This window comes from Sylvia atricapilla, chromosome 22, assembly GCF_009819655.1.
Source record: "Sylvia atricapilla isolate bSylAtr1 chromosome 22, bSylAtr1.pri, whole genome shotgun sequence".
NCBI lineage: Eukaryota > Metazoa > Chordata > Aves > Passeriformes > Sylviidae > Sylvia > Sylvia atricapilla.
In genome coordinates this window covers 6,628,793-6,656,342 of record NC_089161.1, presented here as the reverse complement: position 1 = coordinate 6,656,342, position 27,550 = coordinate 6,628,793, and the positions used below count along the sequence as shown (strand labels likewise).

At 57.9% G+C, this 27,550-nt stretch overlaps 3 protein-coding genes across 3 annotated transcripts in view; all 3 read left to right on the top strand.

Annotated features, from left to right (window-relative positions):
• CROCC (ciliary rootlet coiled-coil, rootletin) overlaps positions 1 to 14,527 on the top strand; it is a 94,052-nt gene extending 79,525 nt beyond the window's left edge. The window contains exon 25 of the transcript XR_010745239.1: positions 14,515 to 14,527. The gene's annotated coding sequence lies outside the window, so the exon portion shown is untranslated. The remainder of the gene's footprint in view (positions 1 to 14,514) is intronic.
• LOC136370823 (protein-arginine deiminase type-1-like) lies at positions 3,182 to 15,559 on the top strand. Its single transcript, XM_066334437.1, has 16 exons — positions 3,182 to 3,273; positions 5,408 to 5,582; positions 6,549 to 6,618; positions 7,935 to 7,996; positions 8,686 to 8,803; positions 8,882 to 9,007; positions 9,864 to 10,039; positions 10,116 to 10,219; positions 10,894 to 11,017; positions 11,632 to 11,739; positions 11,823 to 11,974; positions 13,729 to 13,873; positions 14,161 to 14,254; positions 14,435 to 14,514; positions 14,965 to 15,090; positions 15,168 to 15,559. Exons 1-16 carry the CDS (start codon positions 3,182 to 3,184, stop codon positions 15,399 to 15,401), a joined length of 1,986 nt encoding a protein of 661 aa, XP_066190534.1. The 3' UTR covers positions 15,402 to 15,559.
• Positions 15,560 to 16,777: 1,218 nt separating this feature from the next.
• Positions 16,778 to 25,643, top strand: LOC136370822 (protein-arginine deiminase type-3-like). Its single transcript, XM_066334436.1, has 16 exons — positions 16,778 to 16,887; positions 19,524 to 19,704; positions 20,178 to 20,250; positions 20,417 to 20,478; positions 20,744 to 20,861; positions 21,285 to 21,410; positions 22,248 to 22,426; positions 22,639 to 22,742; positions 22,818 to 22,929; positions 23,009 to 23,116; positions 23,362 to 23,510; positions 23,616 to 23,760; positions 23,836 to 23,929; positions 24,174 to 24,253; positions 24,829 to 24,957; positions 25,399 to 25,643. The coding sequence occupies exons 1-16, from the start codon at positions 16,796 to 16,798 to the stop codon at positions 25,630 to 25,632; spliced, it is 1,986 nt and encodes a 661-aa protein (XP_066190533.1). The 5' UTR covers positions 16,778 to 16,795; the 3' UTR covers positions 25,633 to 25,643.
• Positions 25,644 to 27,550: the final 1,907 nt, after the last annotated feature.

Genomic DNA, 27,550 nt, shown 5'->3' with positions numbered 1-27,550 from the left:
TGTGGGGCAGGGCCGGGGCTGTGGGGATCTGTGGGGCAGGGTGGGAGCTGTGGGGATCTGTGGGGCAGAGCCGGAGCAGAGCTGGGGCAGAGCAGGAGATGTGTGGGGCACAGCTGGAGCTGTGGGGAGCCGTGTGGGGCAGAGCTGGTGCTGTGGGGGATCTGTGGGGCAGAGCTGGAGCTGTGGGGAGCCGTGTGGGGCAGGGCTGGAGCTGTGGGGAGCCGTGTGGGGCAGGGCTGGAGCTGTGGGGAGCCGTGTGGGGCACAGCTGGAGCTGTGGGGAGCCGTGTGGGGCAGGGCTGGTCCGGGGGCCGTGCCCGGCTCCAGCCGCAGGGGAAATCGCTTTTCTGGGATCAGCGGCTCTGCAGCCTCCCTGCGGCAGCCGCCTCTGCTCGGGGCCGAGGAGAGACGGGGGTTTGGGATGCTTGGGCACTCCGGGTGTTCGCCACGCTCCACACCAACCCAAATTCTGGGGTTTCCCACAATTTTTTCCCGTCTCGAACCTGCCTCCTGCCCCTTTCCCCTGGCTCCCAGGTGGGATGCGAGTCGTAGCTGCCTGCCTAGGATGCTGTAGCCAAAAGAAAACCTAAAGAAACCTAAAGAAAACCGAAAGAAACCTAAAGAAACCCTAAAAACCCTAAAAAGACCCCCCCCAACCCCTAAAGAAGCCCTAAAGAAACCCTAAGAAAGCCCTGAAGATACCTAATGATATCTAAAGAAACCTGAACAAAACCTTAAGAATATCAAAAGGAACCTAAAGAAATCCAAAGAAAACCTAAAGAAATCAAGAGAAACCCTAAAGAAAATTTAAAGAAACCCTAAAGAAACCGACGGGAAGCCCAAGCCCTGTCGAGCCCAGCGGGATTTGATAACTGGTTCGATGTCTCGCCCTGCTTAGGTAATTAGGCTGACACGGCTCGTAAAGGTTCCCGCCTGCAATTCTGCATGCGGGGTAATTAACGAGCTGTAATTATCGGCTTAGAGAGATTATCAAACTTTCCTTGGCGGAGTGGTGCTGCAAGATGGGCGAGGAGCAACGCCCCGGAGGGATCCGGGATTCTGGGGGTTCGGAGTTCGTGTCTGGCTGTAGGGGGTTTGGAAAGGCTGGGATCGGGGAAAGGCTGGGATCGGGGAGGGAAAGAGGCCGGCGTTGGGGAGAGGCTGGGACTGGGGGAAGGCCAGAGGCAGCCCCCCGGAGCAGGCTGCCCAAGCTCCCCGGGTGTGATGGACAGGCGGGATCTCGCCCGTCATGTGCCGCTTTCCCAGGACAAGCTGTAATTTGGGAGAAGCCGGGTGACTCCGAAGGCTCCTGTCCCTAAGCAGGGCACGTCGGAGCTGATGGCAGGTGGAGGAGGAAGAGGAGGGAGCGCAGGTTCCACCCAAAAGCTCCCGGTGTTTGGGGCTGGCTGGGATCCGCGGCGGCTCAGAACGGGCTGGGGCTGAGCTGCAGAACCCGCACAGCCGGGAAAGGTTTGGGCCCCGTGTGCCCCCACACCCAGGGATGTGATCCCCTTGGATTTTGGGGAGCACAGACATCCCAGCTCTCGCTGTGCTGTCAGCAGTGCCGAGTTCCCCTCCCTGCAGGTTACAGAGTGCCCCGATCCCACTGCCCCGGCCTCAGGAGAGTTCCTGTCCAGCCCTCAGCCCAAACCAGCCCAGCGAGCTCGGGGCACGGCCCCAGCCCCTGCCCAGTGCAAACCAGTGCAACCAGCAGCCTCCCAGTGGGGAGCCCGGTCCGCGGCTCTGCTGGGAGTGAGGTTCCAGTTCATGGATCCACCTGGGCTCGTGCTCCCCAGGAGAGCCAACACCATTCCCAGCAGGAGTTTGGGCTGTGGAAAGCAGGGTTTTATTCACCATCTCCAGCGAGTGAGGCCTGGGAGAGCCTAGGAATGCCAGCAGCATTCTCTGCTGGAGCATCCTGGCTGCTCCTCCAGGCTCCTCGAGGCACTGAAACTGTTCTGGAATACGAGACTTGGAGCTGCAGGTGATTGCTGTAGTTAAAGTGGGAGGGAGCCCCTTTCTGGAGCCCTTTTTCCAGAGCCCTTCCCAGAACTCTTTTCTGGACCCGTTTCTGTAGCCCCTTCCCACAGCCCAGCTGGGCTCATCCCAGCAGTTCAACCCCACAGCGAATTCCCTGCTCCCGCAGCTGAGGATGTGCAGGTCAGGGCAGTGGTGGCTCCGGCTCCTCTGAGCCCTGCCCAGCTCCTCTGGGCCTTTTCCTGCTACTCCCCACGGGCGTTTGGCTCTTCCCAGCCCTCTCCTTCCCGTTCCCTGTCCTGAGCACATCCCATCCTTCACATCCCCTGTCCTGAGCACATCCCACCCTGTTCCCGGGGGATGAGCCGTGTGACACAGGGACACTCTGGAGCTGCTCCCTCCATCCCCAGCAGGCAGGGACTTCCTCCCACTCCAGCCGGGTTTCCCCGCTCGCAGGCAGGCAAATCCTCCAGGATGGGATGGCCCGGAGAGGGGTAGAGATCTGTGGTACCAACACTTTCCAGCAAAGGGGATCTTTCCCTCCATCCCCCTGAAACTCGAGGTCCAAATGAGGCGGAGAGGAGTTTGGATTTCCTTGGGGAACCTCTGTTTGTTGGCTGTTGGTGTTTTCTCCTTGCCTGCCTGCCCCATAACCAGTTCTCCCTGCCCTGTCCCTCCCGTCCCCGGGATGGTTGGGATGGGAAGGACCGACCTGAGCAAACATTTCCCTTTGTTCAGCTGTGCTCAGGCATGGCCCTGCCGCTGCAGCCGGGGCCGTGACTCACCCATGCCGAGAGAGCCGGGCTGGAAAATTTGGGGTGTTTTAAAGAAAATGCCTGGTTTTAATGACAGCATTGTAATAACCCCAAACAACCACCCTGCGCTGCCGGGGGAGCGGGAATGTTTAATGCATGAGCTGCGGGGTTTGAGATGGAGCTAGGAAGGAAAAAAAGAGGAGGATAAACCCCAAACATCCACTGAGGAGCATCCAGCAGGGCTGGCTGTCACCTCGTGTTCCCCCTAGAGCCACCCCGGGGCTGCCCTATCACCTCCATCTCAGCACGGAGGTGGAACCAGGGTCCCCTGGCCGAACCCCGTCATCCCGGGAAGGAGGAGTTACCTTCCCGAGCCTTTTAATCCAGTCCTGCTGGTTTCCCTGCACAGCCGGCGGAGCTCCCAGCCCATGTGGCCGTGCCCAGCTCTCCATGGCCCCACGTCACGTTGTGTCCATGTCCACCAGCCAGGCCGCCCGCGGCGTCTGCGTGCTGGGCACCGAGGTCTTCCTGGACACTCGCCGGTAAGGCCTGGTGCTGCAGCCTCCCGGGGTTTTCCATGGAACCGCCGGGATTTGGGATGGGTTTGCTTGGCATCGGGGCATCCTGGTGTGTTCCATGGAGCCTCTGGGATTTAGGATGGGTTTACTCAGGATTGGGGCATCCTGGTGTTTTCCATGGAGCTCCCAGGGTTTGGGATGGGTTTGCTTGGCATCGGGGCATCCTGGTGTGTTCTACGGAGCCGCTGCGGTTTGGGATGGGTTTGGAGGAGATACAGGTGGTGAGAGACTCTGGGCTCGTCAGGAGTTCATCCAAGGGTTTGCAGGAACAGGTCCCGCTGGGTGTGCTTTAGGGGATGATGCCCATGGGGAGCTCATCCAAGGTTCTGTTTCAGGGGATGATATCCTACAGGGAGCTCACCCCAAAGTTCTGTTTTTGGGGATGATGTCCCAGTGTGCGTTTTAGGGGATGATGTCCCATGGGGACTTCACCCCAAAATTCTGATTTTGCGGATGATACAGGGAGCTCATTTTTGGGGACAATATCCCACAAGGAGCTCATTTTTGGGGATGATGTCCCACAAGGAGCTCATCCAAAAGCATGACACTGGCTGAAGGCATCACAGCGGAGCTGGGCCAGGATGATTTGGAGGCAAAGCCTGAGCACACCCTGGCTAAGCCTGGGTCTATTTCTGGTTCTAAAAACATTGGGCAAGAGCAATTCAAGACGAGCAACTTGGAGCTAAAACGGGAGGAGGAATAAAATGCGTGGCTCAGGCAGAAAAAATCCAGTGGCGGCTGAGCAGGGGCAGCGCCAGGAAAAGGGATTTTTCCAGAATTAAATAGGGGGTGGCTTTATTGGGCAGATAGGCGGCTGTCCCTGCCCTGCTGTCGCAGTGTCATTATTTAATAAATCACATTTATAATGACAGAGAACACAGGCCCGGCCGGTTGGCATCACATCCAGGGAATTATTGGGATGGAGTGCTGGAGCCTGGCCAGGATGTGCCGTCCTCCCCTCAGAGGGCTTTGGTTGCCCTAAAACAGCCTCATTTCCCCCTCATTCCAATAGGAATGTAGAAAACCTATTATCTGCAATTTTTTGCCCTGCTTTTGGACTCAAAACCCTCTCAATCCTATTTAAACATGGAGCCAGAGGCCCCAAATGGGGTGATTTGGCTTCTTGGTAACCAATCTGAGCTGTGGTCTCAAACAGCAGATGATGGGTGCTCTTTCAGCTGAAAAATGGGATCCTTTTATTCCTAGGGAGCACTGACTGGGGGGAATTTAGTGATGGATGCATTAGTTTTGGGCTGTTTGGGGCAGAATGTGGAACTCATTGGGAATCTGGCAGTGCTGCTGAGGAGGGAGGGCCACAAACCACAAGAAATGGCCCCAAATCTGCGGGATCCTGGCATTCCCCAGATCCACGGCTTTGTGGGCTGTTCTAGATGGGGATGGGATCCAGCATCCCCGGGATCCACAGCTTTGTGGGATGTTCTGGATAGGATGCCAAGGAATGCCTTAATTTCCTCACAAGCTGCTGCAGGCACAGGGGACGCTGCGCCAAGAGCAACAGCGGGGATAAATCCCTGCTGCAGCCGGGTTTTGATGTTGCATTTTTTATGTTCTCACTGCTGAAGTTCCCACCTGGTTACCCTGGGCTGCAGCCGGGGGAGCCTGGAGCAGGTCGGAGCTGCCGGGATGGAGCGGCCGGAGCTGTAATGAGCAGGGAGCAGCACTTCAAAGGCTCCTGAGGATGTCACGGAGCCGGGCGCGGGCACTGCACGCCCGGATCCCGGCTGCGCTCCAGCCTGAGCATCCCTCAGGTCACGGGATGGTCCCACAACACCCAACTCTGCGCGTGGTTGGCATGAAAACCATCCTGGCTCTTCTCTGCTTGGGGTTTTGTCATGGGATCCTGAAATTCTGGGAATTTCTCTCCGTTGCAGAGGGAGGTTGGATGTGGGATAAACCACGCCGGACGTGCCAGAGCTGCAGTGGGAGCTGGGCTTGCTCAACAGAGATCCCACGTGTGGGACTCTGGGGACCATTTCATCACCCAGGGATGGTCTTGGGGCCCTTCCCACCCAGTCGTGGCTGGGTCTAATTCCAGGTTTGGGGATTTGGTCTGTGACCCAAGGTTGCTCTGTTCTAGGTCCACCCCCTGGGGTGCCACTTCCTTTGACGTGCACGCCACGCCGGCGGTGACGGTGCATGTGATCCACAGCCCCACCACAAAGCCCACCACGGACTCCCGGTGGCCCCTGGATCCCGACATCGAGGTGGTGGTGACCATCGATGTCACCAGCAGGACGGTTGATGACAACCAGGTCAGCTGCTGTTCATGTGCTCAAATGCGGGAAAATTAGTGAAATTTCTTGGGAAAACTCGAGGATTTCTGAGTAATGCTGACACCAGGGTGGTTTTTCACACAAAAAACTTGAGCGGAGTTGTGTAATTGGCACTGACGAGAAATGAAACCCAGAAGGAGAAGGTCCCACTTGGTGCCCTCATGATGCCATCATGGTGGTTGTAAAAGTCAGTGCCAGGCAGCAAAAAATATCCCGAGCTTGGCTTTCTCCATGCCCAATTTTGTGCTGACACTGGCACAGAGAGTTCTGATAAACTATGATTAATGGGGAGTGGCTGGGATGGACTCCCGGGGTCCGGATGGGTGAGCAGGCAGCGTTTGGGTCTGTGATCCCTGTGGGGCCCTTCCCAGCTCATTCTGTGACCCTGGGAGGGCAGGGATCTCACCAGCCCGGTGGGATGTGGGTCATGGTGTGGGGATGGAGATCTGGCCATCCCGGTGGGATTGGGGTCACGGTGTGGGGATGGAGATCTGGCCATCCCGGTGGGATGTGGGTCATGGTGTGGGGATGGAGATCTGGCCATCCCGGTGGGATGTGGGTCACGGTGTGGGGATGGAGATCTGGCCATCCCGGTGGGATTGGGGTCACGGTGTGGGGATGGAGATCTGGCCATCCCGGTGGGATTGGGGTCATGGTGTGGGGATGGAGATCTGGCCATCCTGGTGGGATTGGGGTCACGGTGTGGGGATGGAGATCTGGCCATCCCGGTGGGATGTGGGTCACGGTGTGGGGATGGAGATCTGGCCATCCCGGTGGGATTGGGGTCACGGTGTGGGGATGGAAATCTGGCCATCCCGGTGGGATGTGGGTCACGGTGTGGGGATGGAGATCTGGCCATCCCGGTGGGATTGGGGTCACGGTGTGGGGATGGAGATCTGGCCATCCCGGTGGGATGTGGGTCACGGTGTGGGGATGTCTCTGCAGGTGAAGATCTCCTACTATGACCGTGAGGGCCACGAGCTGGCGGTGGCCTGGCTGTACCTCACCTGTGTCGGTAGGTGCCCATGAGGCTCCATGAATTCCTGCTCTCTTGGGATCTGGCTGGATCCATGAGGCTGGCATTCCTCGGGGGCCACAGGCAATAAAGGTTTGGGTGTTCACTGATGCTGACGAGCAAGAAGGAAATAACTAAAAGGTGATTAATTAAACGCTGCCTTATATGGTGCGAGAGAGACAGAGGCCGGGCCGTGTCCCCACCCAGGGCGTGCACGGAGCATCCTCCTGTGCCTGCTGAGGAGGTTCCTCTGGGAGAAGAGGATACACGGGAGATCTCCTCACCCAGCTCTGGCTGGCGTCTCCTCCACGGCAGCGAGGGGAGAGGAATCAGCACCAAAGCGGTGCCTGACCTATTTCAGGAGTTTAGGGTGAGGTGAATCATCCCCTCCAAACGCCCGCTCTCCCATGCTGACTACAAAGGGAGTCTAGACAACCGGTCTGGGTGCAGAAGCCTCCACTTGGATGGATTAATTACCCTAAATTTGGGATTTTCTGAAGCGTTCACATGACAGTCAGACCTGTGTCCTCAAGTCATGCTTACACCTTCCAAAATTGCCTCTGGAGAGGCTGAAGGTTTCCCACGTCCTGTGGCTGATGGGCCCCATTGGAGCCAACTGGGGCCACCATTGGCCACAGGGATTTTGCCTTCCAAAGGTTCTTCTCTTGGTTGGATTTAGAGTTTCCCTCCCAGCTTTTCCACGTCGCCCTCTCTGCCCCAAGGAGAACAATCTCTGCCTCAATCCCTGTGTTTTCCACACCTTGTGTATCCCATCCAGAGGAAGTTTTGGGTTAGGTTTGAGGTGGGGTTGGGATGAGGTCACCGGTAAATCTCTGAGGCAGAAATTTGGGGCAAGAAGAGCTCTGTGAGGGAAAGTCCTTCTCAGATTTCCTAGGAACTATTCGTGTGTTTGCTCAACCATGGTGAAAATGCATTTTGTGCCTCCATTGTATTTTGGCTTCATGGAAAATGGGACAGTCAATAGGAAATTAGTGGAAACATGAAAAATGCCATGGAAACATAAAATCTGCCATGAAAACATGAAAAATACTATGAGAATGTAAAATCTGCCATGAAGTGGGGATGTCCCTGCTGGGGGGAACCAAAAGGAGAGGAGACATCTGGTGATCAAAGAAGGAAAGCCATGGCAAAGCCATTGGGTTGGATTTTCTTTTCCTGCTTTGTTGGAATTGTTGGGTCTGGAGCTGGGGGGGGTGAGGTGGGGCTGGTGTGGGGTCACAGTGCCAAGGAGAAGCCCAAAATGGCACCGAGAGCTTGTCCCCTGCCCGTGGCTTCCTCCCCTCTTGCTGTTCCAGAGGTGTCCCTGGATGTGGACTGGAGCCGGAGTGGCCGCGTGAGGAGCAAGGGCAAGGACAAGGTGAGGAGAGCGTTGTGGGAGGGCGGATCCACCGCTGGCCTCTTCCTGGAAAATGTCCAGGAGGGACAGGGGCCTGGGTGGTGTCTGCATGAGGGCAAACAACACGGCTGATCCTCAGCCTACTAATTGAGGAGGAAAAGGATTTATTTTCCTATCCCAAGCCAAAACCTCCTGCGGCTCCTGCCTGGCCCTGAGGATCCTACAGGATAAACTCTTGGCTTTTTCATCCCTTTTTCATCCCTTTTTCTTCCCTTTCTCTTCCATTTCCTTTCTGTTTTTCTTTTTGGGCCCCAAAGGTGCCACTGAATGAGTTGAGCAAACAGCAGGAGATCTCCCCCTTTGGCCAAACATCTGCCTGTGCCCAGGCATTTCAGCCGGGCTAATTAACCGCAGCCCAGCCAGGCTAATTAACTGCAGCCTGATCGGCGGCGCAAATTGGTTATTGAGATGGGCTGAGCTTCCAGAAATGCTGCAGCCATATCCAGGCAAGGCTGGAGGCACTTCAGGGAGATAAAATCTCAGAGCAGCCCGTGCAGGCCCTGCTGGGAGCTGGCGTTGGGAACGGGAGGTTTGGAGCGGTGCTGGTGTCTCCTCACCATGTGGTCGGGTTTTCCTCCGAGCCTGGGGCTTTCCTCAGCCTGGGATCGGGGACACTCCGCTGCTGTCCCTCCATGGTGCTTCTCCTCCAGGACAAGTGGACGTGGGGCCCAGATGGACAAGGCGCGGTGCTGTTGGTCAACTGTGACCGGGACAGCCCCGGAGCGGGGGGCACGGACAGCGGCCAGGCGGACATACGGACCCTGGCAGGTGGGCTGTGACCCCACGGGGCTCCCTGGGGGCTTCCCCGCTTCCATGCCCTCCTTCCGTGTCCCCTGTGTCCGCCAGACCTCCAGGACATGTCAGTGATGCTGCTGCGGACCCAGGGACCCAGCGCCATCTTCGCCGAGTACCAGGTGGTGCTGCACGTCCCCGAGAGCGACGCGGACAAAGTGCGGGTTTTCCACGCTGTCCGTGAGTACCTCTGCCTTCCCTGTCCCCCACAGCCCTGTGTGACCCCAAGATGAGCCAACCCCACGGGTTTTGTTCATTGGGGCGCTCCTATTTGCTGTAATCCCCCTTTTACCCCAAAGCTCTCCTGCTGTCGCACAAGGTGGGGTACGTGGGAAAACTCAAGGAGCAGAAGGCTCCAGAGAGGCTTTTCCCAATGAGGCTGCTGGGATTTTGACATTCCCGTGGCACGAGAACCCCCACGTGGCTCCCGGCACTGTTTAGGCTCGGGCAGGGATCCAAGCAGCCAAGCAGCCCATCCCGTTGGGCAGCGCCCTTCGCCTTGGATCCCCGGCAGCTCCGCGCCGAAAATCAGGTCCGGGGAGCCAAGGGTATCATTAGATCCTCAGCCGGAGCCACGCACCTTGAAAGGGCTGGACCCGAGGGGACGGAGCCCTCTTTGTCCCGGGAAGATCAAGCGTGTTCCCCAGGGAGGAGGAGGAGGGGGCGGAAGCGGCTCCCCTGTCCCCCTTGGGCAGCAGCCACCTCCTCCTGCTGCTGCTGGCGTGTCCCCCTGCGGGCAGGCTGCTGAATTCCCGGTGGGAATCCGGGATTCTCCAAGCTGCTGAATTCCCGGTGGGAATCCGGGATTCTCCAAGCTGCTGAATTCCCGGTGGGAATCCGGGATTCTCCAAGCTGCTGAATTCCCGGTGGGAATCCGGGATTCTCCAAGCTGCTGAATTCCCGGTGGGAATCCGGGATTCTCCAGGCTGCTGAATTCCTGCTGGGAATCTGGGATTCTCCAGGCTGCTGAATTCCCGGTGGGACTCTGGGGCTGTCCAGGCTCTTGAATTCCTGCTGGGAATCCGGGGTTCCGCAGGTGGTGATGCCCTCCCGCTGTACAAGCCGGTGCTGGGGCCGGACAGGCTCTCGTACGTGCTGGAGCACGCCGGCCACGGGGACAGCACCTTCTACGTGGAGGGCCTGGCCTTCCCTGACAGGGGCTTCAGCGGCCTCGTGTCCTTCAGCGCCAGCCTGCTGGAGCTGCCCCACAAGGTACGGGGTCGGCCCCGCCCAGCCCCTGGCAGACCCCCCGTGCTGGGGGTCCCAAACCCTCTTCTGCCTCTGTCAGGACTCCCCGGGCACGCCGATCTTCACGGACACCGTGGTGTTCCGAGTGGCGCCCTGGATCATGACGCCCAACACGCAGCAGCCCCTGGAGGTGTTTGTCTGCAGGTAGGAGGGAGGTCCCCACTGTGTCCTGCCCTGGGGACTCTCCAGGGGGAATTCCCGACCCTTCCTGGCTGTGTGTGGCCATAGCTGAGCCAGGCTCAGGCATTCCCGGTTGGTGATGTTTGGGAAGGGTGCCAGCTGGAGCAGTGGGACTAATTTCCATCCCAAGGAGAATGGCTGGAGTTCCCTCTCCAGGTCTATTTCCATGCAGGAATGCTGCCCAGGGCATTTAAATCCCAATGAGAAATGCTGGAAGAACTTCTCCAGGTCCAATCCCATGCAGGAATGCTGCCCAGGGCATTAAAATCCTGAGGAGGAAGGCTGGAGTTCCCTCTCCAAGTCCAATCCTATTCAGGAATGTTGCCCAGGGTGTTTAAATCCCAAGGAGAAAGGCTGGAGTTCCCTCTCCAGGCCCATTCCCATGCAGGAATGCTGCCGAGAGCATTTAAATCCCGAGGGAGAATGCTGGAAGACCTTCCCCAGGCTGAATCCCATTCAGGAATGCTGCCCAGGGCATTGAAATCCCAAGGAAGAAGGCTGGAGTTCCCTCCCCAGGACCAATCCCACACAGAAGCGTTGCTCAGGGTGTTCAGGGATGAGGAACGAGCTGTGGGGTCGATGTTTTTGGGGCTCCCCGTGATCCCCCTGGCAGCCCCGGTTGCTCCTTGTCCCCCCAGCATCAAGCAGGGCTCGGATTCCAACGAGGCTTTCCTGGAGGGGCTGCGGGCGCTGCTGAGGAAAGCCAACTGCAAACTGACCGTGTGCTCGGAGCAGGACTCGCGCAGCGACCGCTGGATCCAGGTCAGGACCATCACCCGGAGCGTCACCCCTGCGGCTCGGGCAGCACCTGGAACCCTGGGGCATGGAGCAGGGGACCGGCACTGAGGCACAGGGAATGCTGCCAGGGCTGGCACGGATGGGGACAATGCCCAGGCCTGGCACCAGCAACACAGAGGGGCACAGAGGGAAAGGGACCTGCTTGGGACAGGGACCCCGTGGGGCTGTGCCGGAGGGTCCCAGTGCCAGGGGGCCCCAGGAGGACACTGTGGCTGTGGTGTCACCTCATGGAGCTGTGCCGGAGGGTCCCAGTGCCAGGGGACCCCAGGAGGACACCGTGGCTGTGGTGTCACCTCATGGAGCTGTGCCGGAGGGTCCCAGTGCCAGGGGACCCCAGGAGGACACTGTGGCTGTGGTGTCACCTCATGGAGCTGTGCCGGAGGGTCCCAGTGCCAGGGGACCCCAGGAGGACACCGTGGCTGTGGTGTCACCCTGCGAGGGCTGGGCAGGAGCCCTGCCAGTGGTTTAGGCTGGGCTTTGCCAGGCTCACCCCATTTCCTGCCCCACCCTCCCCACATCCCTGGTGGAGATTCCTATCACCCTCCAGAGCCTTCCTCCTCCTCTTCTCCTTCCCACAGGATGAGCTGGAGTTCGGCTATGTGGAAGCCCCACACAAAACCTTCCCCGTGGTCTTCGACTCTCCCAGGAACAGAGGCCTGAAGGATTTTGCTTTCAAGAGGATCCTGGTGTGTCCATGTGTTGACGTCCCCCCTTTTTCCCGCTAAAATCCCCGCACAGAGATCCTTGGCACCTCTTCCCTCTTTTCCAGGGCCCGGATTTTGGCTATGTCACCCGGGAGCCCCCCGGGAAGAGTGTGACCAGCCTGGATTCCTTCGGGAACCTGGACGTGAGCCCGCCAGTGACGGTGCGGGGCAAGGAGTACCCGCTGGGGCGGATCCTCATCGGCAGCCCTCTGCCCTGGTGAGAATTCCCTCCCTCTGGAATCCCAAAACCCTCCCTCGGGAACCTCTCGGAGAAAAATTCCCCATCGAATCCCAGATTTTACAGGCAAGCCCCATGGCTGCTTCTCCAACCCTCACAAAACCCGGCTGCAGCTCCTGTTTTCCCGTTTTTTCCCTTTTGCTCCAATCCTGCACTCCCGGGCTCGGATTTGTTCTCTTAGGAGAGGAGCGGGGGAATCCAGGAAAGGGTGAAATCCCGAATAACTGGAAATTGTTGTGCCCAGGGCAGGCGGTGCTTGGCAGCCCCGCGGGAACAAAGCTCCCTGCAAAGGCCTCCACAAAGGAGCATTTTCCGGGAACAACAACACTCGCACCCAGTCCTGCCCGCTCTGATCCCAAAAATCCAGCAGGATGTTCCCTTCCCAGCCAGGGGCTCACGCTGCTTCCAGAGGCAGGGAAATGGGATTTTCCCAGCCCCACTGGGGCCATAATTAGCCCTCATTACCAGGAATTTAATTAATGTCTTCCCAGCCCGTTCTGTCTTAGAAAACTTGGCCCTCACACCAAAGTCAGGCGGGATTTGGGAATCACAGGGATGGGAAAAACTCAGCCCAAAGGTGCCCGAGGGAAGCAGGGCATGGAATGATCCCATCCCTACGGACAGATACAGCCTGGAGATGAATCTATGGAAAATACAGGGATTTATCGATGTAGCTATCTAAAATGCAGGGAGATATGTTAATGTATTTTTACAATATAGGGATATAGTAATATATATTTATATAGATATATTTATATAATATGGGGATTTAGTAATATATATTCCTATAATGTGTATATATTAATGCACTTCATATATAACATGGGGATATATTAATATATAACAGATATAATGATACATATTTGGGCTATTAGGAAGATAAATCTATATTAAAGTAGAACAATCTATAATTTATATTGTTACATGTATTTAAATCCATGGATGTCTGTAATGTAGTTCGGGCCCTTTCCAGCCTCTTCCCAGCAAAACAGGATAGAAATGAGCCTTTGGGTGGCATCTGGGGGGCAAATTTTGGGCAGAGGAGTGAATTTTGGACAGGGGGATGAATTTTGGACAGGGGAGCAAATTTGGGGAGGGGAGCGAATGTTGGGAAGGGGAGGGCATTTTGGGCAAGGGGGCAAATTTTGGACAGGGGAGGGAAATTTTGGACAGGGGAGGGAATTTTTGGAAGGGGAAGGAATTTTGGGGAGGAGAATGAATTTTGGGCAGGGGAGGAAATTTTAGGTAGGGAAGCGAATTTCAAGCAAGGGGCTGAATTTTGGGCAGGGGGCTGAATTTTGGGGAGGAAAATGAATTTTGGGGAGAGGAGCAAATTTTGGCATGGGAGGAAATTTTGGGCAGGGGAGTGAATTTAGGGTGGGAGAGGGGATTTGGTGCCGGGGTGGGGATTTGGTGCTGGGGCAGGGATTTGATGCCGGGGCAGGGATTTGGTGCTGGGGCAGGGATTTGGTGCTGGGGCAGGGATTTGGTGCTGGGGAGAGGATTTGATGCTGGGGCAGGGATTTGGTGCTGGGGCAGGGATTTGGTGCTGGGGCAGGGATTTGGTGCTGGGGAGAGGATTTGATGCTGGGGCAGGGATTTGGTGCTGGGGCAGGGATTTGGTGCTGGGGAGAGGATTTGGTGCCGGGGCGGGGATTTGGTGCCGGGGCAGGGATTTGGTGCCGGGGCGGGGTTTGGCACTGGGCAGTGCCCACGCTGTGCTGTCCCCGCAGGGCGTCGGGCCGCAGGATGTGCCGCGCCGTGCGCGATTTCCTCTTCGCGCAGAAGGTGCAGGCGCCGCTCGAGGTGTACTCGGAGTGGCTCAGCGTGGGACACGTGGACGAGTTCCTCACCTTCGTCCCTGCCATGGACAGGAAGGTGCCGGCCCCGGAGCCTCCCCAGGGCTCTTCACAACACCCCAAAAAGCCCCTTTTCCAGCTCTTTGTCCTTCCGGGGCCTCTGGGGGATGGAGCCCCTTTAGGGCAGCCCAGGGGATGGATTTGGGATCTCCATGGGCGCCCCATGACCCAGGGATGGATTTGGGATCACCATGGGCATCCCACAGACTGGGGCTAGATTTGGGATGGCCGTGGTGCCTCCCAGCTGGACTCTGGGGTGTTTTATCCCCCCACAGCCAGGGGTGACCCCTGGGCTCTCTCCTGCAGGGATTCCGGCTGCTCCTGGCCAGTCCCAACGCCTGCTACAAACTCTTCAAGGAGAAGCAGCAGCAGGGCCATGGAGAGGCCACGCAATTCATCGGTGAGGGCTGGCTGAGGACATCCTCAGGGGACAGCATTCCTGGTGTCCACCCCTGCTGTCCCCTCCCACTGTCCATCCCACTGTCTGTTCCTCTGTCCATCCTGCTGTCCATCCCAGGGTCCATTCCCACTGTCCATCCCTCTGTCCATCCCCTGTCCCTCACTGCTCCCACACCCCCAGGGCTGAAGGGCACTGAGAAGAAAAGCATTGATGAGATCCTGGCGGACGAATCCCTGCGGAGCGACAACCGGCACGTGCAGGTGGCTCCGGGGCCCCAGACCCGGGGCATTCCCTCTCCTCCACTCCAGGGGTGTTCCCTCCACTCCAGGGGTGTTCCCTCTCCTCCGTTCCAGGGGTGTTCCCTCTCCTCCGTTCCAGGGGTGTTCCCAGGTGCAGGGAGGGGATTTGGGGGTCTTGGGGAATGGCTGGAGCAGACGAGGAGAGGGAGATGCCCCAAGGGGCACTGAGGTGGCGGCTGAAGGGAAGGAGAGGATGGGGTGGGCTGGGAGGTGTCCACAGGGATGGGGTGGGGGGCTGGGATGGGGCTGGGGGTGAAGATGGGGATGAAGATGGGGATGGGGCAGGAGGCTGTGCACAGGGATGGGGTGGGAGGTTGTTCCCGGGGATAGGCTGGGATCCAGGCACGATCCAGTGGGGCCCAGGGGTGGGATTTGGAGGGCTGAGATGGCAGTTCCAGGTCCTTCCCGCAGCGCTGCATCGACTGGAACCGCGACCTGCTGAAGCAGGAGCTGGGGCTGAGCGAGCAGGACATCGTGGACATCCCGCAGCTCTTCATCCTGACGGGCTCCCGTGCCGATGCGCTGTTCCCGGACATGGTGAGACCCCATCCCTGTAACCCTGCCCCGATCCCGACCCCCGGGGACTGATCCCCGCTGGAATCTGGGCGCTGCAGGTGAACATGCTGGTGCTGGGCCGGCACCTGGGCATCCCCAAGCCCTTCGGGCCCGTGGTGGGCGGGCGCTGCTGCCTGGAGCAGCGTGTGCGGGAGCTGCTGGAGCCGCTGGGCCTCTCCTGCACCTTCATCGACGACTTCTTCTCCTACCACGTCCTGTCGGGGGACGTCCACTGCGGCACCAACGTGCGCCGCAAGCCCTTCGCCTTCAAGTGGTGGCATGTGATGCCCTGACCGCCCCGGCGCTGCAGGGAAAGGTGCATTTCCTGCAGCCCAGGGGGAAGGTGCGTTTCCTGCGCTGGAAATGCGCCGACAGCGCGGGTTTGGCCAATAAAGCTTCACGGACACTGAGGGGGCAGCGCGTCCCCGTCTCTCCTCCTTCCTCCCCCCGCTCCCGGGGTGAAAATGTCTTTTGGAGCCTGCGTTTGGCAACAGGGGTTTGGGGTGGGGCAGCGCGGGGTTGGGGGGCTGCTCTGGGGGATGCGGGCCCCGTCCCAAGGCCGAGGGGTCGCGGAGTCCCCGCTCGCGGGTTTGCAGCTGAACACATCCCCAAATTCCCTGTGTCAGCCCAAAACCGCTTCTTGCTGGGGAACCTGGTTCTCAGCCTGGAGGAACCTCCCCTGCCCTCCTCGAGACCTTTTCACGCGTTCTCCAGGAGTGGCTTTCCGTGTCCCTCCGCTCTTTGTCTCCACCGGAGCGCGACACTTCCCCGTGCCCGCCTGGCACCCGCCTGGCACCGCCCCGGCAACCGAAACCCGCCCGGTGGCCGGCCCGGCCCTGCGCAGCCCCGCAGCACTTCTGCGGCTGGACACGCTTCATTTGGGCAAAACGATTTCCTGCCGGTGTTTCTGAGGTGCAGCCACACCCGCGCTTCGAACTCCTGCGGTGCCAGAGGAGCGGGGAGGGGATGCTCCCACACATCCCATCCACCTCAAAAGCGGATTTCTAACCCCATTTCTAACTCCATTTCTAACCCCATTCCCCGGGGCTGTGTCCCTGCTGAATATCCCGGGCGCCGAGGAGCGACATTAAATCCCGGCCGCTCGTGACCCCGCGGGGAGGAGATTTGGGAACAGCTGCAGGGACAAAGGGCCCTCCCACGCGCAGCCCAGGATTTAATTAAAACAAAGGCCATTAAAGCCGCCGGGGGTCCGCTGTCCCCGGCGCAGGTGACATCCCCCGGCAGCGCCCCGGCGACCCGGGCGAGCGCCCGCCCCGCCCCTCCAGCCCTTCCCGGAGGAGGAATTCCAGCCCATTGTCCGGGCCGAACAAATAAAACCTTTCAGCAGAAGGAGAAACCAGACCCGGCCGGGCCCGGGGCTGGCGGGGGCCCAGCGCGGCTCGGGTGTCGCGGTGAATATTTCACGGCGTGGGCCGGGCGGTGGCCGCTCCCCCCGCGGCCCTTTGTGCTGACCGGAGCCCGAACCCCCCCGGAGCCCCGAGCAGCCCGTGGGTGTCCCGGGCCGCGTCCCCCCGCTCCGATCGCCGGGAGCGCGGCCGGACCCGCGCACGGCCAGCCCGGAGGTGGGATTAGGCCGGGCTTTGGCTGATCCCCTCCCAGCAGCCCGGCTTTATAAATCCCCCGCGGCCGCCGGGCGCGGCACCCGAGGGTGCCGGTGGCGGCCGCGATGGCGCAGCAGCGCCGTGTCCAGCTGTCCACGCAGCGCCCCGGCAGCACCGTGTGCGTGCTGGGCACCGAGCTGGCCCTGGACGTGTGCGGGTGAGCGCGGGGCACAAATCCGCTTTTCCCCCGATCCCATTAACCGAAGGCCGAAAATAGCGAGCGGTGGGGCGGGGGCGATGCTGCTGCTCCGGGGGCTTTTCCCAGGGGATGCTGTCCCGGGAGGCGCGACGGATGGGATTGCCGGTGCCCCTTCCCGCTATTCCTTCCAGTGTCCATTCCCAGTGTCCATCTCCGCTGTCCCTTCCCAGTGTCCATCCCGCCGTCCCATCCCGCTGTCCCTTCCAATGTCCCTTCCCAGTGTCCATTCCCGCTGTCCATTCCCAGTGTCCCTCCTCGCTGTCCCATCCCCGCTGTCCCATCCCCGCTGTCCCATCCCTGCTGTCCATCCCGCTGTCCCTCACAGACGCTCCGAACATCTCCGCAGCAGCGGCACCGCAGGATTCCCGGCGGGATTTTACCCGTTTTTGGGTGCCACAAGCCCTTTTGGTGGTTTTCGTGCAGCGTTGCTCATCCCGGCGGGATGAATTTCGGAACATTTGTCCCTTTCGGGGGAAGGCAGAGGGCGAACCCCCCGGCCCGGGCGCTGGAGCCGGAGCCGCTGCCCAAATCCCGAGGCTCTCCCTCCGCGGCAGCTCCGGGATTTTGCTCCCCGAACCCCGCTCGGGCCGCGGCAGCTCGGGGCCCGTTTCCCGTCCCCTCCCGCTGCCCCGGGCTGGGATTTTCCCCTTCTCCGGGCACGGAGCCGCGTCTCCTTCTCGCGGGTCCGGATCCGCTGCGGGCCCATCGCCCGTGGCCTCCTGCCCCGGGGCGGGACGAGCTCCGGCCTGCCCAGCGCCGCCCGGGAAATGCCGATTTGGGGGAGATCCGTGCCCAAAATCCTCTCCCGGGCAGCACCGGGATCCGTCGGATCGCGGCTGGGTCTTGTCCCCGCTGCCCTCGGGAAGTTCGCGGGTTTTATTCCACGATTTGAGGCGTTTCCGAGGGATTGCTGCGGTTATTTTTGTGGGATTCATTTCCGTCTCTTCCCGTTTATTCCCAGGTGCGGTCTGCACCTGCAATATCCCCAGATTTGGGGTTTTTGAGAGATTCCTGCGGATATTTCTGTGGGATTCATTCCCGTTTACTCCCAGGTGCGCTCTGCACCTGCAGTATCCCGGGATCTGGGGTTTTGGAGGGATTCCTGCCCGGGTTTGGCGCCGCCGCCTTCCCCAGGGTTCGCAGCCTCGGGCGGGATTTGCTTTAATCGCCTTTGGGGATTTGTCGGAATTGCCTTTTCCAGGAGCGGCTGCCCGCACGTTTTGGGGGATTTGCTGCAGATCCAGGGAACTGATACAATTCCAGGTTGCAGATTTGCTGCAGATCCAGGGAATTGATGCAATTCCAGGTTGCAGGATTTGCTGCAAGGATTTGTTGCACACTGAAGGATTTATCCCAGTTTCACCTTGCAGCACTTGCTGCAGTTGCATTTTTCAGGACTTCCCACAATTCTAAAGTTCAGGGTTTGTTCCACGCTGAAGGATTTATCCGAGTTTCACATCTCAGCACTTGTTGCCTTTGCATTTTCCAGGATTATTTGCAATTTTTGGGACTTGGTGATATCCAGCATTTCAGGATTTGTTCCATATTGAAGCACCTCCTGCAACTGAATATTGCAGGATTTGTTGCGGCTGCATTTCCCAGGATTTGTTGCATTTTGCACCTCTTGCTGTCAGTCTAAATTGCAGGACTTTTTCCCATTGAAGGATTTATTCCAATTTCATATCTCAGTCCTTGCTGAAATTGCATTTTCCAGAAATATTTCATTTTTTCGTGAAATCGTTGGTATTCTAAACCCTCAGGATTTGTTCCCTGTTGAAGGATTTACTCCACTTCCACATTACAGCTGTTCGTGAAATTGCATTTCCCTGCAATATTTGTATTTCCAGGACTCACTGATTTTCAAAATTTTTTTCAGTTTTGAAGGGTTTACCAGAATTTCATATCTCAGCATCTGCTGAGTTTGCATTTTCCAGGAATACTTGAATTTTCCAGGCCTCATTGATATTCCAAACGCCAGGATATGTTCCCCGTTGAAGGATTTACTCCAGCTTCACATCACAGCCCTTTTTGAAATCTCCCTTTTCTGGATTTGCTGCACTTTGCACCACCAGCTGCAATGGCAAACAACAGGGGTTTTCTTCCCGTCCAGGGTTTTATCCCAATTCCAAAACCCAGCTCTTGCTGAGGTTGCATTTTCCAGGATTACTTAGGTTTTCCATGATTCATTGATATCCCAAACCTCAGGATTTTTTCTCTTTTAAAGGTTTTACCCCAATTCCACATTGCAGGGCTCGTTGAAATCCCGCTTTTCTGTATTTGCTGCATTTTGCACCACCAGCTGCAATTCCAGATGACGGTGGGGGGTTTTCTTCCCAGTGGAGGTTTTATCCCAATTCCACATCACAGCCTTTGCTGAAGTTGTGTTTTCTGGGAATATTTGAATCCCCCAGGACTCGTTGATATCCAAACCCCAGGATTTATTCCCTTTTGAAGGATTTACCGTAATTCCACACCCCAGCCCTTGCTGGGGTTGCATTTCCCGGGAATATTTGTGTTTCCCCGCGGCTCTGGGCAGGATTCCCGCTGTCCCTGCCCATTCTGGGCGCTGAGCCGTGTCCCATCGCTGTTCCCAGCTCGGCTCCGCGCGGTGCAGCGTCGTTCCACGCCCAGGGCACTCCGGGGGTGCAGCTCTGGGTGCTGAGCCAGGCCCAGAGCGTGAAGCTGCCCTCGAGCGTCGGGCGCTGGCCCCTGGCCCCCGGCCCCGAGCTGCTGCTGGCCATGGACGCCCCCAGCAAGGACGTGGGCGACGAGAAGGTGGGACAGGATCCCGCCCCATCCCGGTGGGTGCTGGGATGGGTGCTGGGATTCCTGCTGGGTGCTGGGATTCCTGCTGGATTCCTGCTGGACCCCGGGATTACTGCTGGGTGTTGGGATTCCTGCTGGATCCTGAATTTCCGCTGGGTGTTGGGATCTGCTCTGGATCCCAGCATCCCACCAGATCCTGCAGTGGGTGCCAGGATCCTCAGTGGGTGGTGGGATTGGTGCCGGGATTCCTGCTGGATCCTGGGATTACTGCTGAGTGTTGGGATTCCCCCTGGTTGTTGGGATCTCTGCTGGATCCCAGGATCCTCACTGGGCGCTGAAATGGGTGCTGAGATCCCTGCTGGGTGTTGGGATTCCCACTGGAACCTGGGATTCCTGCCAGCTCCTGGGATGGGTGCCAGGATTCCCTCTGGATCCCGGGATCCCTCCTGGCCGGCTTGGTGCCAGCTCCCTCCCCATTGCAGGTCAGGATTTCCTATTTCCGTGAGGCCGGCGGCGTTCCCGTGGGCCGGGCCGTGCTCTACCTCACCTGTGTGGGTAAGGGGAACCGGCCCGAACCCGCATTCCCAAACCCCCTTTCCTGAACCCCCTTTCCTGAACCCCCATTCCCGAGCCCCCATTCCCAAACCCCCTTTCCTGAACCCCCTTTCCTGAACCCCCTTTCCTGGATTCCCCTCTTGCCCCTCTCATCCCTGTCTCACAGAGGTGTCCCTGGATGCTGACATCACCCGCAGCGGGGCCGTGAGCCGGACACTGCTGGACAAGGTATGCAAGGGGCCGGGAACCACCGTGGGATTGGGAATTCCCATCTGAGCCCCCAGATCCCAATGGGGTTGGGAATTCCTGAATGAGCTCCCCAGGGTCCAGTGGGTTGTGGGAATTCCTGGCTGACCCCCAGACCCTGGTAGGATTAGGAATTTCCCGCTGAGTCCTCAGATCCCAATTGGGTTGGGAATTCCTGAATAAGCCTCCAGATCTGGATGGGGTTGGGAATTCCCGTCTGACCCCGGCCCTGCTCCGTGTCCCCCAGGCCAGCTGGACGTGGGGGCCTGAAGGCCATGGGGCCGTGCTGCTCGTCAACTGCGACCGCGACGATCCCGACGCCGAGGGCCTGGACAACGAGGACAGCGCCGTGCGCTCCTACAACGGTCCCAGAACCCAGCCTCCTGCTTTTCCCTCCGTTTTCCAACTTTTCCCTGAGTTTTCCCACTTTTACCTCCATTTTTCCTTCCTTCCACAGCCCAGAACCTCAACTTTCCCACTTTTCTCTGAGTTTTCCCTCCTCACCACAGCCCAGAACCCCCGTTCTCCCACTTTTCCCTCAATTTACCCATTTTCCCCTCAATTTTCCCATTCTTCCACAGCCCAGGACTCCCATTCTCCCATTTTCCTGTGAATTTTCTGCCACTTTCCTGAGTTTTCCCTCCTTACCACAGCACAGAACCCCCAGTTGCCCACTTTCCCCTCAAGTTTCCCACTTTCCCCTGAGTTTTCCCTCCTTACCACAGCCCAGAGCCCCCATTTTTCCCACTTTTCCCTCAGTTTTCCCTGAGTGTTCCCGGTTTCCCCAGACCTGAAGGACATGTCGCAGCTGGTGCTGAGGACGCGTGGGCCCCGGGCCATCTTCGCCGGGCACCGCCTGCTGCTGCACGTGGACTTTGGTGACGCCGACAAAATCCGCGTCTTCTACGGCGGCAGTGAGTGCCCCCTGGAATTCTTGGCTCTTTCCTGCCCCGAGGTCAAAACAAAACTCAGGAGACGTTTGTCAAGTCTCACTCTGAAATTTTTTATCCTTTTTAATTACAAACTCGAGAGGTGTGAGCTCCCTCTAACTAGTTGAGAAAGTGAGGTAAGATGTTGTCTACTCAAGGCTGTTTAAGTCCCAATTATCCAATAAACAGTTGACATCTCTATTATTTATGCTTCTAATCCCATTGTGATCACCCAAAACCCGCATTGTGGACATTCTTCACTCAGTTAGAGAGAGCCACCTAGACTTGTGAAGAAGGAAGAAAAAGGTGCAAAAAGACAACTAATCTACACTCAAAATTCTCTCTCTTGGCCCCCATATATCACCATACACTAAAATAAATCCTAAATCTTAGTCTTTCACCCTGTGAGATCACACAATACCATCCAGACTATTTGAACTGCAGGTACACTGCTCCTGTGCCAGCACTCAATTCGGGAAGCCTTTTCTAAGGTCAAATGAGGTGCTTACTTGAGGGTTGGCACTCTTCAGCTCAGAAAGCTTGAAATTTTCAGCCTTCAGAGTTCCAAAAGTGCCCGAGTTTCTGGGGGGAATTTGGGGAGATTTGGGAGGCACAGGCCCCCCCGGCTCACCGGGATCAACCCCAACTCCTTGCGCTGCTTCTCCAGCTCCCCACGGTGGGATTGAGCTGATCCACGTGGGGTTTGCTCCCCATGGGGTGAAATCCCCGGGTTTTGGGGTGGCTTTAGGCACAAAGGAGTTCTTTTGGGGTTTTAGGGACAAAGGGGGTGAGTTTGGGGTGTGAGGTGTCCGTGTCCCGCAGGCGGAGCGGAGCTGGAGAAGTTCAAGCACGTCCTGGGGGGCTCCAAGCTGGCGTACACCGTGCGGCCGGGCCGGCACTGCCAGGAGAGCGTCTTCTACGTGGAGGGCCTGGCCTTCCCCGACGTGGCCTTCCCCGGCCTCGTGTCCCTGCACGTCACCCTGCTCGAGAGCCCTGAGAAGGTCCAGCCACGGGGCACAAGGGTGGGACAGATCCCAAACTCCATCTGCCCCATCCCAGAACCCCTATTTTCCCACCTTTCCCTCAATTTTTGTCCCCACCCCAGTCCAAGGTGGGCTGGCATGGCAGGGACAGATCATAAACTCCAGCCCCGCCATCTCAGGGGGGCTGGGACAATGGGGACAGATCATAAACTCCAGCCCCGCCATTCCAGGGCCTCCTGGAGTCACCGATCTTCACGGACTCCGTGGTTTTCCGCATGGCTCCCTGGATCATGACGCCCAACACAGCGGCACCGCTGGAGGTCTTTGTCTGCAGGTGGGTGCTGGGCGCTCCCACCCTGTCCGCTGCTGGATCCGCTCCCAAATCCTGATTTTCCCACTTTTCCCCCAGCGTGGACGACAACGAGGGGTTTGTGGAGGCCGTGGGCGCGCTGGCCGAGCGGGCACAGTGCCCACTGACCGTGTGCCCGCCGCCGCAGAACCGCCAGGACCGCTGGATACAGGTGGGAGCAGGGAGTGCCCGGCCCCTCCTCACCGCGGCAGCGCCGAGGGGCTTCCCAAAATTCTCCTTCCCTTCTCCAGGACGAGGTGGAGTTCGGCTATGTCCAAGCCCCCCACAAGACCTTTCCTGTGGTCTTCGACTCACCCCGGGACCGTGGCCTGAAGGATTTTCCTGTCAGGAGCATCCTGGTATCCAGCCCCTTCCTCCTGCCTTGCCCAGCTTGGCAAGCCCCTAAAAACTGTCATAAATCCCTTAAAAAACTGGGATAAATCCCTTTAAAAACTGGGATAAATTCCTTTAAGAACTGGGATAAATCCCTCTATTTCCTGCGTTTTGGGGGTGGGAAGCTCCAGCACAGAGGATTTGGCGGTGTGGTGCTTCTGTGCCGACAACTGCATTTTTAACCATTTTCTCCTGTTTTTCCCTCACCCAGGGCCCCGATTTTGGCTACGTGGCTCGGCAGGCTCCAGAGGGCGCTTCCAGCCTGGATTCCTTCGGGAATTTGGAGGTGAGCCCACCCGTGACGGTGCGGGGCAAGGAGTACCCCTTGGGGCGCATCCTGATCGGCAGCAGCTTCCCCAGGTGAGCTGGGAGCAGAAAATCCCCACAAATGATTTCCCGGCCCAGTTTGGGGTCGGCTCCCGGCGGAGCCTTCCCGGGCCCCCCAAACCCGCGGCGCTCCCGCAGGGTGGGCGGCCGCAGGGTGGCCAAGGCCGTGCGGGATTTCCTGGTGGCACAGAAGGTGCAGGCGCCCGTGGAGCTCTTCTCGGACTGGCTGCACGTCGGGCACGTGGACGAGTTCCTGAGCTTCGTCCCCGCGCCCGACCACAAGGTAACGGATCCCAGGAGTGGGAAAAAAGCGGGATGAGACCCCCAGAGCCCTCCCCGACCTCCTCATCCCCCACAGGGATTCCGGCTGCTCCTGGCCAGCCCCAGCGCCTGCTACCAGCTCCTCAGGGAGAAGCAGGAGGAGGGGTACGGAGAGGCTGCCATGTTCCAGGGTAGGCAGGAGGTGAAAAGAGGCGCCGGGCGTTTGTTTTCCCTTTTTCCTGCAAAATGTGATGGAGGCGGTGGATGGACCCTGAGGGCTGGCTGGGATGTGGGGGCAGAACGGAGCAGAATTAATGAATTCATTAAAAGCTGCACAGATTGGGTTCCTGGGTTGGGATGGAGCTCCGGGCTCAGAGCACGAGTCTCAGCCCGGCCGAGCTGGGGCAGAATTCCAGCCTGGCTCCCTCTCGGCAGGGCTGGACAGGGTGCCCAAGCCAACCATAAACGAGATCCTGGCTAACGAAGAGCTCCGCAAGTTCAATGACTACGCCCAGGTGAGGACGGGGAGCAGGAGGCTCCAATCCATCGCTCCCTCCGTGTCCTTCTGTCCTCCCAATCCCTCTTTCCTCCCCTCCACCCCTCCACTCATCTTCCATCACCGCTCTGCTCTCCATCCATCTCACCTGTCCCTCCCTCTGTCCAACATTGTATCAATCCATTGATCCATCCATCCATCGATCCATCCCTCCCTCCCTCCATCCCTCCATCCATCCCTCTGGCTGCCTGCCCATCCTGATGTCCATCCCTTTTGCCCTCTGTCCCTCTTTCCCTGTCTTTGTTCCTCCATCTCCCCATGCCTCTCTCCCATGCCCTCATCCCTCCATCTCTCCACTCCATTGTCCATCTCCTTGTCCCTCCATCCCTTTTCCCGCACTTTGTCCCTCCATTTCTCCATACTTTGACCCTCCATCTCCCCATCTCTCCATCCATTTTCCCTCAGTCTCCCCCTTCCATTGTCCCTCTCCTCGTCCCTCCATCTCTCCAGCTGTTGTCCCTCTGTCCCTCCATCCGTCTGTCCATCTCCCTCCCCTCCCTCTCCCCGCTGACCCTCCATCCCTGCGGCTCCCAGAGCTGCATCAGCTGGAACCGGGACATCCTGAAGCGCTCGCTGGGCCTGGCCGAGCCGGACATCCTGGACATCCCGCAGCTCTTCCAGGGCGACGCCGCCTCGGGGGCTGTGGCCTTTTTCCCGGACATGGTAACAGCACCCTGAGCTCCCCGGGCCGGGAAGTCCCGGGGCGGGATCGGGGCAGGGATGGGGGCGGGATGTCCCCTGATGGGATCGGGGCAGGGATGGGGGCGGGATGTCCCTGGGATGGGATCGGGGCAGGGATGGGGGCGGGATGTCCCTGGGATGGGATCGGGGCAGGGATGGGGGCGGGATGTCCCTGGGGCGGGATCGGGGCAGGGATGGGGACGGGATGTCCCCTGATGGGATCGGGCGGAGGATGTCCCCTGATGGGATCGGGGCCGGCATGTCCCCTGATGGGATCGGGCGGAGGATGTCCCCTGATGGGATCGGGGCCGGGATTCCCCTGGGGCGGGATCGGGGCGGGATGTCCCCTGATGGGATCGGGGCGGGATGTCCCCGTGCCGGGATGCGGCCGGGACGCTCCCCGCTGGAATCTGGGCGCTGCAGGTGAACATGCTGGTGCTGGGCCGGCACCTGGGCATCCCCAAGCCCTTCGGGCCCGTGGTGGGCGGGCGCTGCTGCCTGGAACAGCGTGTGCGGGAGCTGCTGGAGCCGCTGGGCCTCTCCTGCACCTTCATCGACGACTTCTTCTCCTACCACGTCCTGCTGGGCGAGGTTCACTGCGGCACCAACGTGCGCCGCAAGCCCTTCGCCTTCAAGTGGTGGGACGTGGTGCCCTGAGGTGGCTCCGTGTCCCCCCGTGTCCCCTGGTGCCCTGTCCCTGCCCTGTCCCTGCCAAGTGCCTTCGGTGGCGGAAATAAATCCGGGCCGCGGCTCCGCGGGGCTTTCCCGGCACTGGGACAAGCTGCACTGGTGAAACTGGTGGGGAATGGGGGCGGGGGGGGCTCTGGAGCCGCTGTGCCGGTGCCAGAATCCACGTGAGGAAAGCACACACAGAATCAGGGAATCAGGGAATTACAGAATCGTGGAATGGTTCGGCGGCAGGGACCTTTCAAGCTCATCCATTCCCATGGGCAGGGACACCTTCCACTGTCCCAGGCTACTCCCAGCCCTGTCCAGTGTGGCCTTGGACACTTCCAGGGATCCAGGGGCAGCCACAGCTTCTCTGGGAATTCCATCCCAGCCTCCTCCCACCTTCACAGGGAACGATTAATCCCAAATATCCCAATCTAAGCAGTCCCTGTTTAGTTTGAAGCCAAGTTTCCTGTCCCTCCATCCCTTGTCCCCAGTCTGTCTCCAGCTCTCCTGGAGCCCTTCAGGCACAGGACGGGGCTCTGAGCTCTCCCTGGAGCTTTTCTTCTCCAGGTGAGCACCCCCAGCTCTCCCAGCCTTTCCTCCCAGCAGAGCTGCTCCATCCCTGGGACCATCCTGGTGCCTCCTCTGGATTCTCCAGCAGCTCCAGGTCCTCTCTGTGCTGGGCCCCAGGGCTGGGGCAGCTCTGCAGATGGGGTCCCGCCAGGATTCCCCCTCTCCTGTCATTCCCATTCCCATCCATTCCCAATTCCTATTCCTGCTCATTCCCCTCATTCCCTTTGGGAATCGGCGCCTCCAGCCCAGTTGTTGATCCCATCCCAGCCCTGGAATCTGTCCCTGTCCGAGGGGGAACTGGACGGGGCCGTGTCTGAGCTCTGCCAGAATTCCAGAGGGATGGAACCTGCAGCTGTTCCCTTGGAGTGACCCCACACAGGGACAGGAACCCCCGACCCCAGAGCTGTGCCCTGTGGATTCCAGAGGGAATGCTTTGGGATGGAGCCTGGTGGATTCGGGAAAAGGCAGCGTCAGCTCGGCAGCCCTTCGGGAACAGAAGGAAAAAAAATGGGGAAATACAAAACAAAATCAAAAATCTAAAAATGAAAGTTGCAAGGCAAAAAGAATGTAAAAAAAAAAGCAAGGTGGGAATCCTGAAAAGGGAACAATATGGAGTGAAAAGAAAGAAATGAAATCCCGCAAATGAAAAAAAATTAAAGTTCAAATTTAAACACCAAAGTTAAAAAATGAAGGCAAAATAAACCAGCCAAGTTAAAACCAGAAAATGAAGAGTAGAATAAAAAGAGAAATTACATTAAAAATTAGAGGGAAAATGTAAAATAAATATTAAAGTTGAGTTAAAATGGAAAAATAGAGTAAGAAATAGGAATAAATATTGAAGTTGAGTTAAAATGGAAAAATAGAGTAAGAAATATCAAATAAATGTTAAAATTGAACTAGAATTAAAATACTAAAAGTAGAATTTAAAAATTGAGCAATTAAAAATTAGGAATACAAATGAAAAGATTAATTAAAATATAGAATTGAAAAAGGAGAAATAGAAAGGGAAGGATGAAGTTCAGAGTTGGATTTACCAAGCTGAAAAGTAGAAATTAAAATGACGGATTTTGGATGGAATAAAATAGAAAATCAAAAGGAAAAAATGAAGCTCAAAGTTGAATTTATAATGAGAACCAAATAAAAAAGTAGGAATTAAAATCAGGAGATTTTGATGAAATAAAAGAGAAACCGGAATGAAAAATAAAATAAAAATAAAACTGGAAGATAAGAAACAAAATAATTAAAGCTAAAGATTAAATATTGAAAAATGAAGAAGTGAGGACTTGAAAATGGCAAAAATCTGGGATTGAAACTGGAAAATGGGAATGTT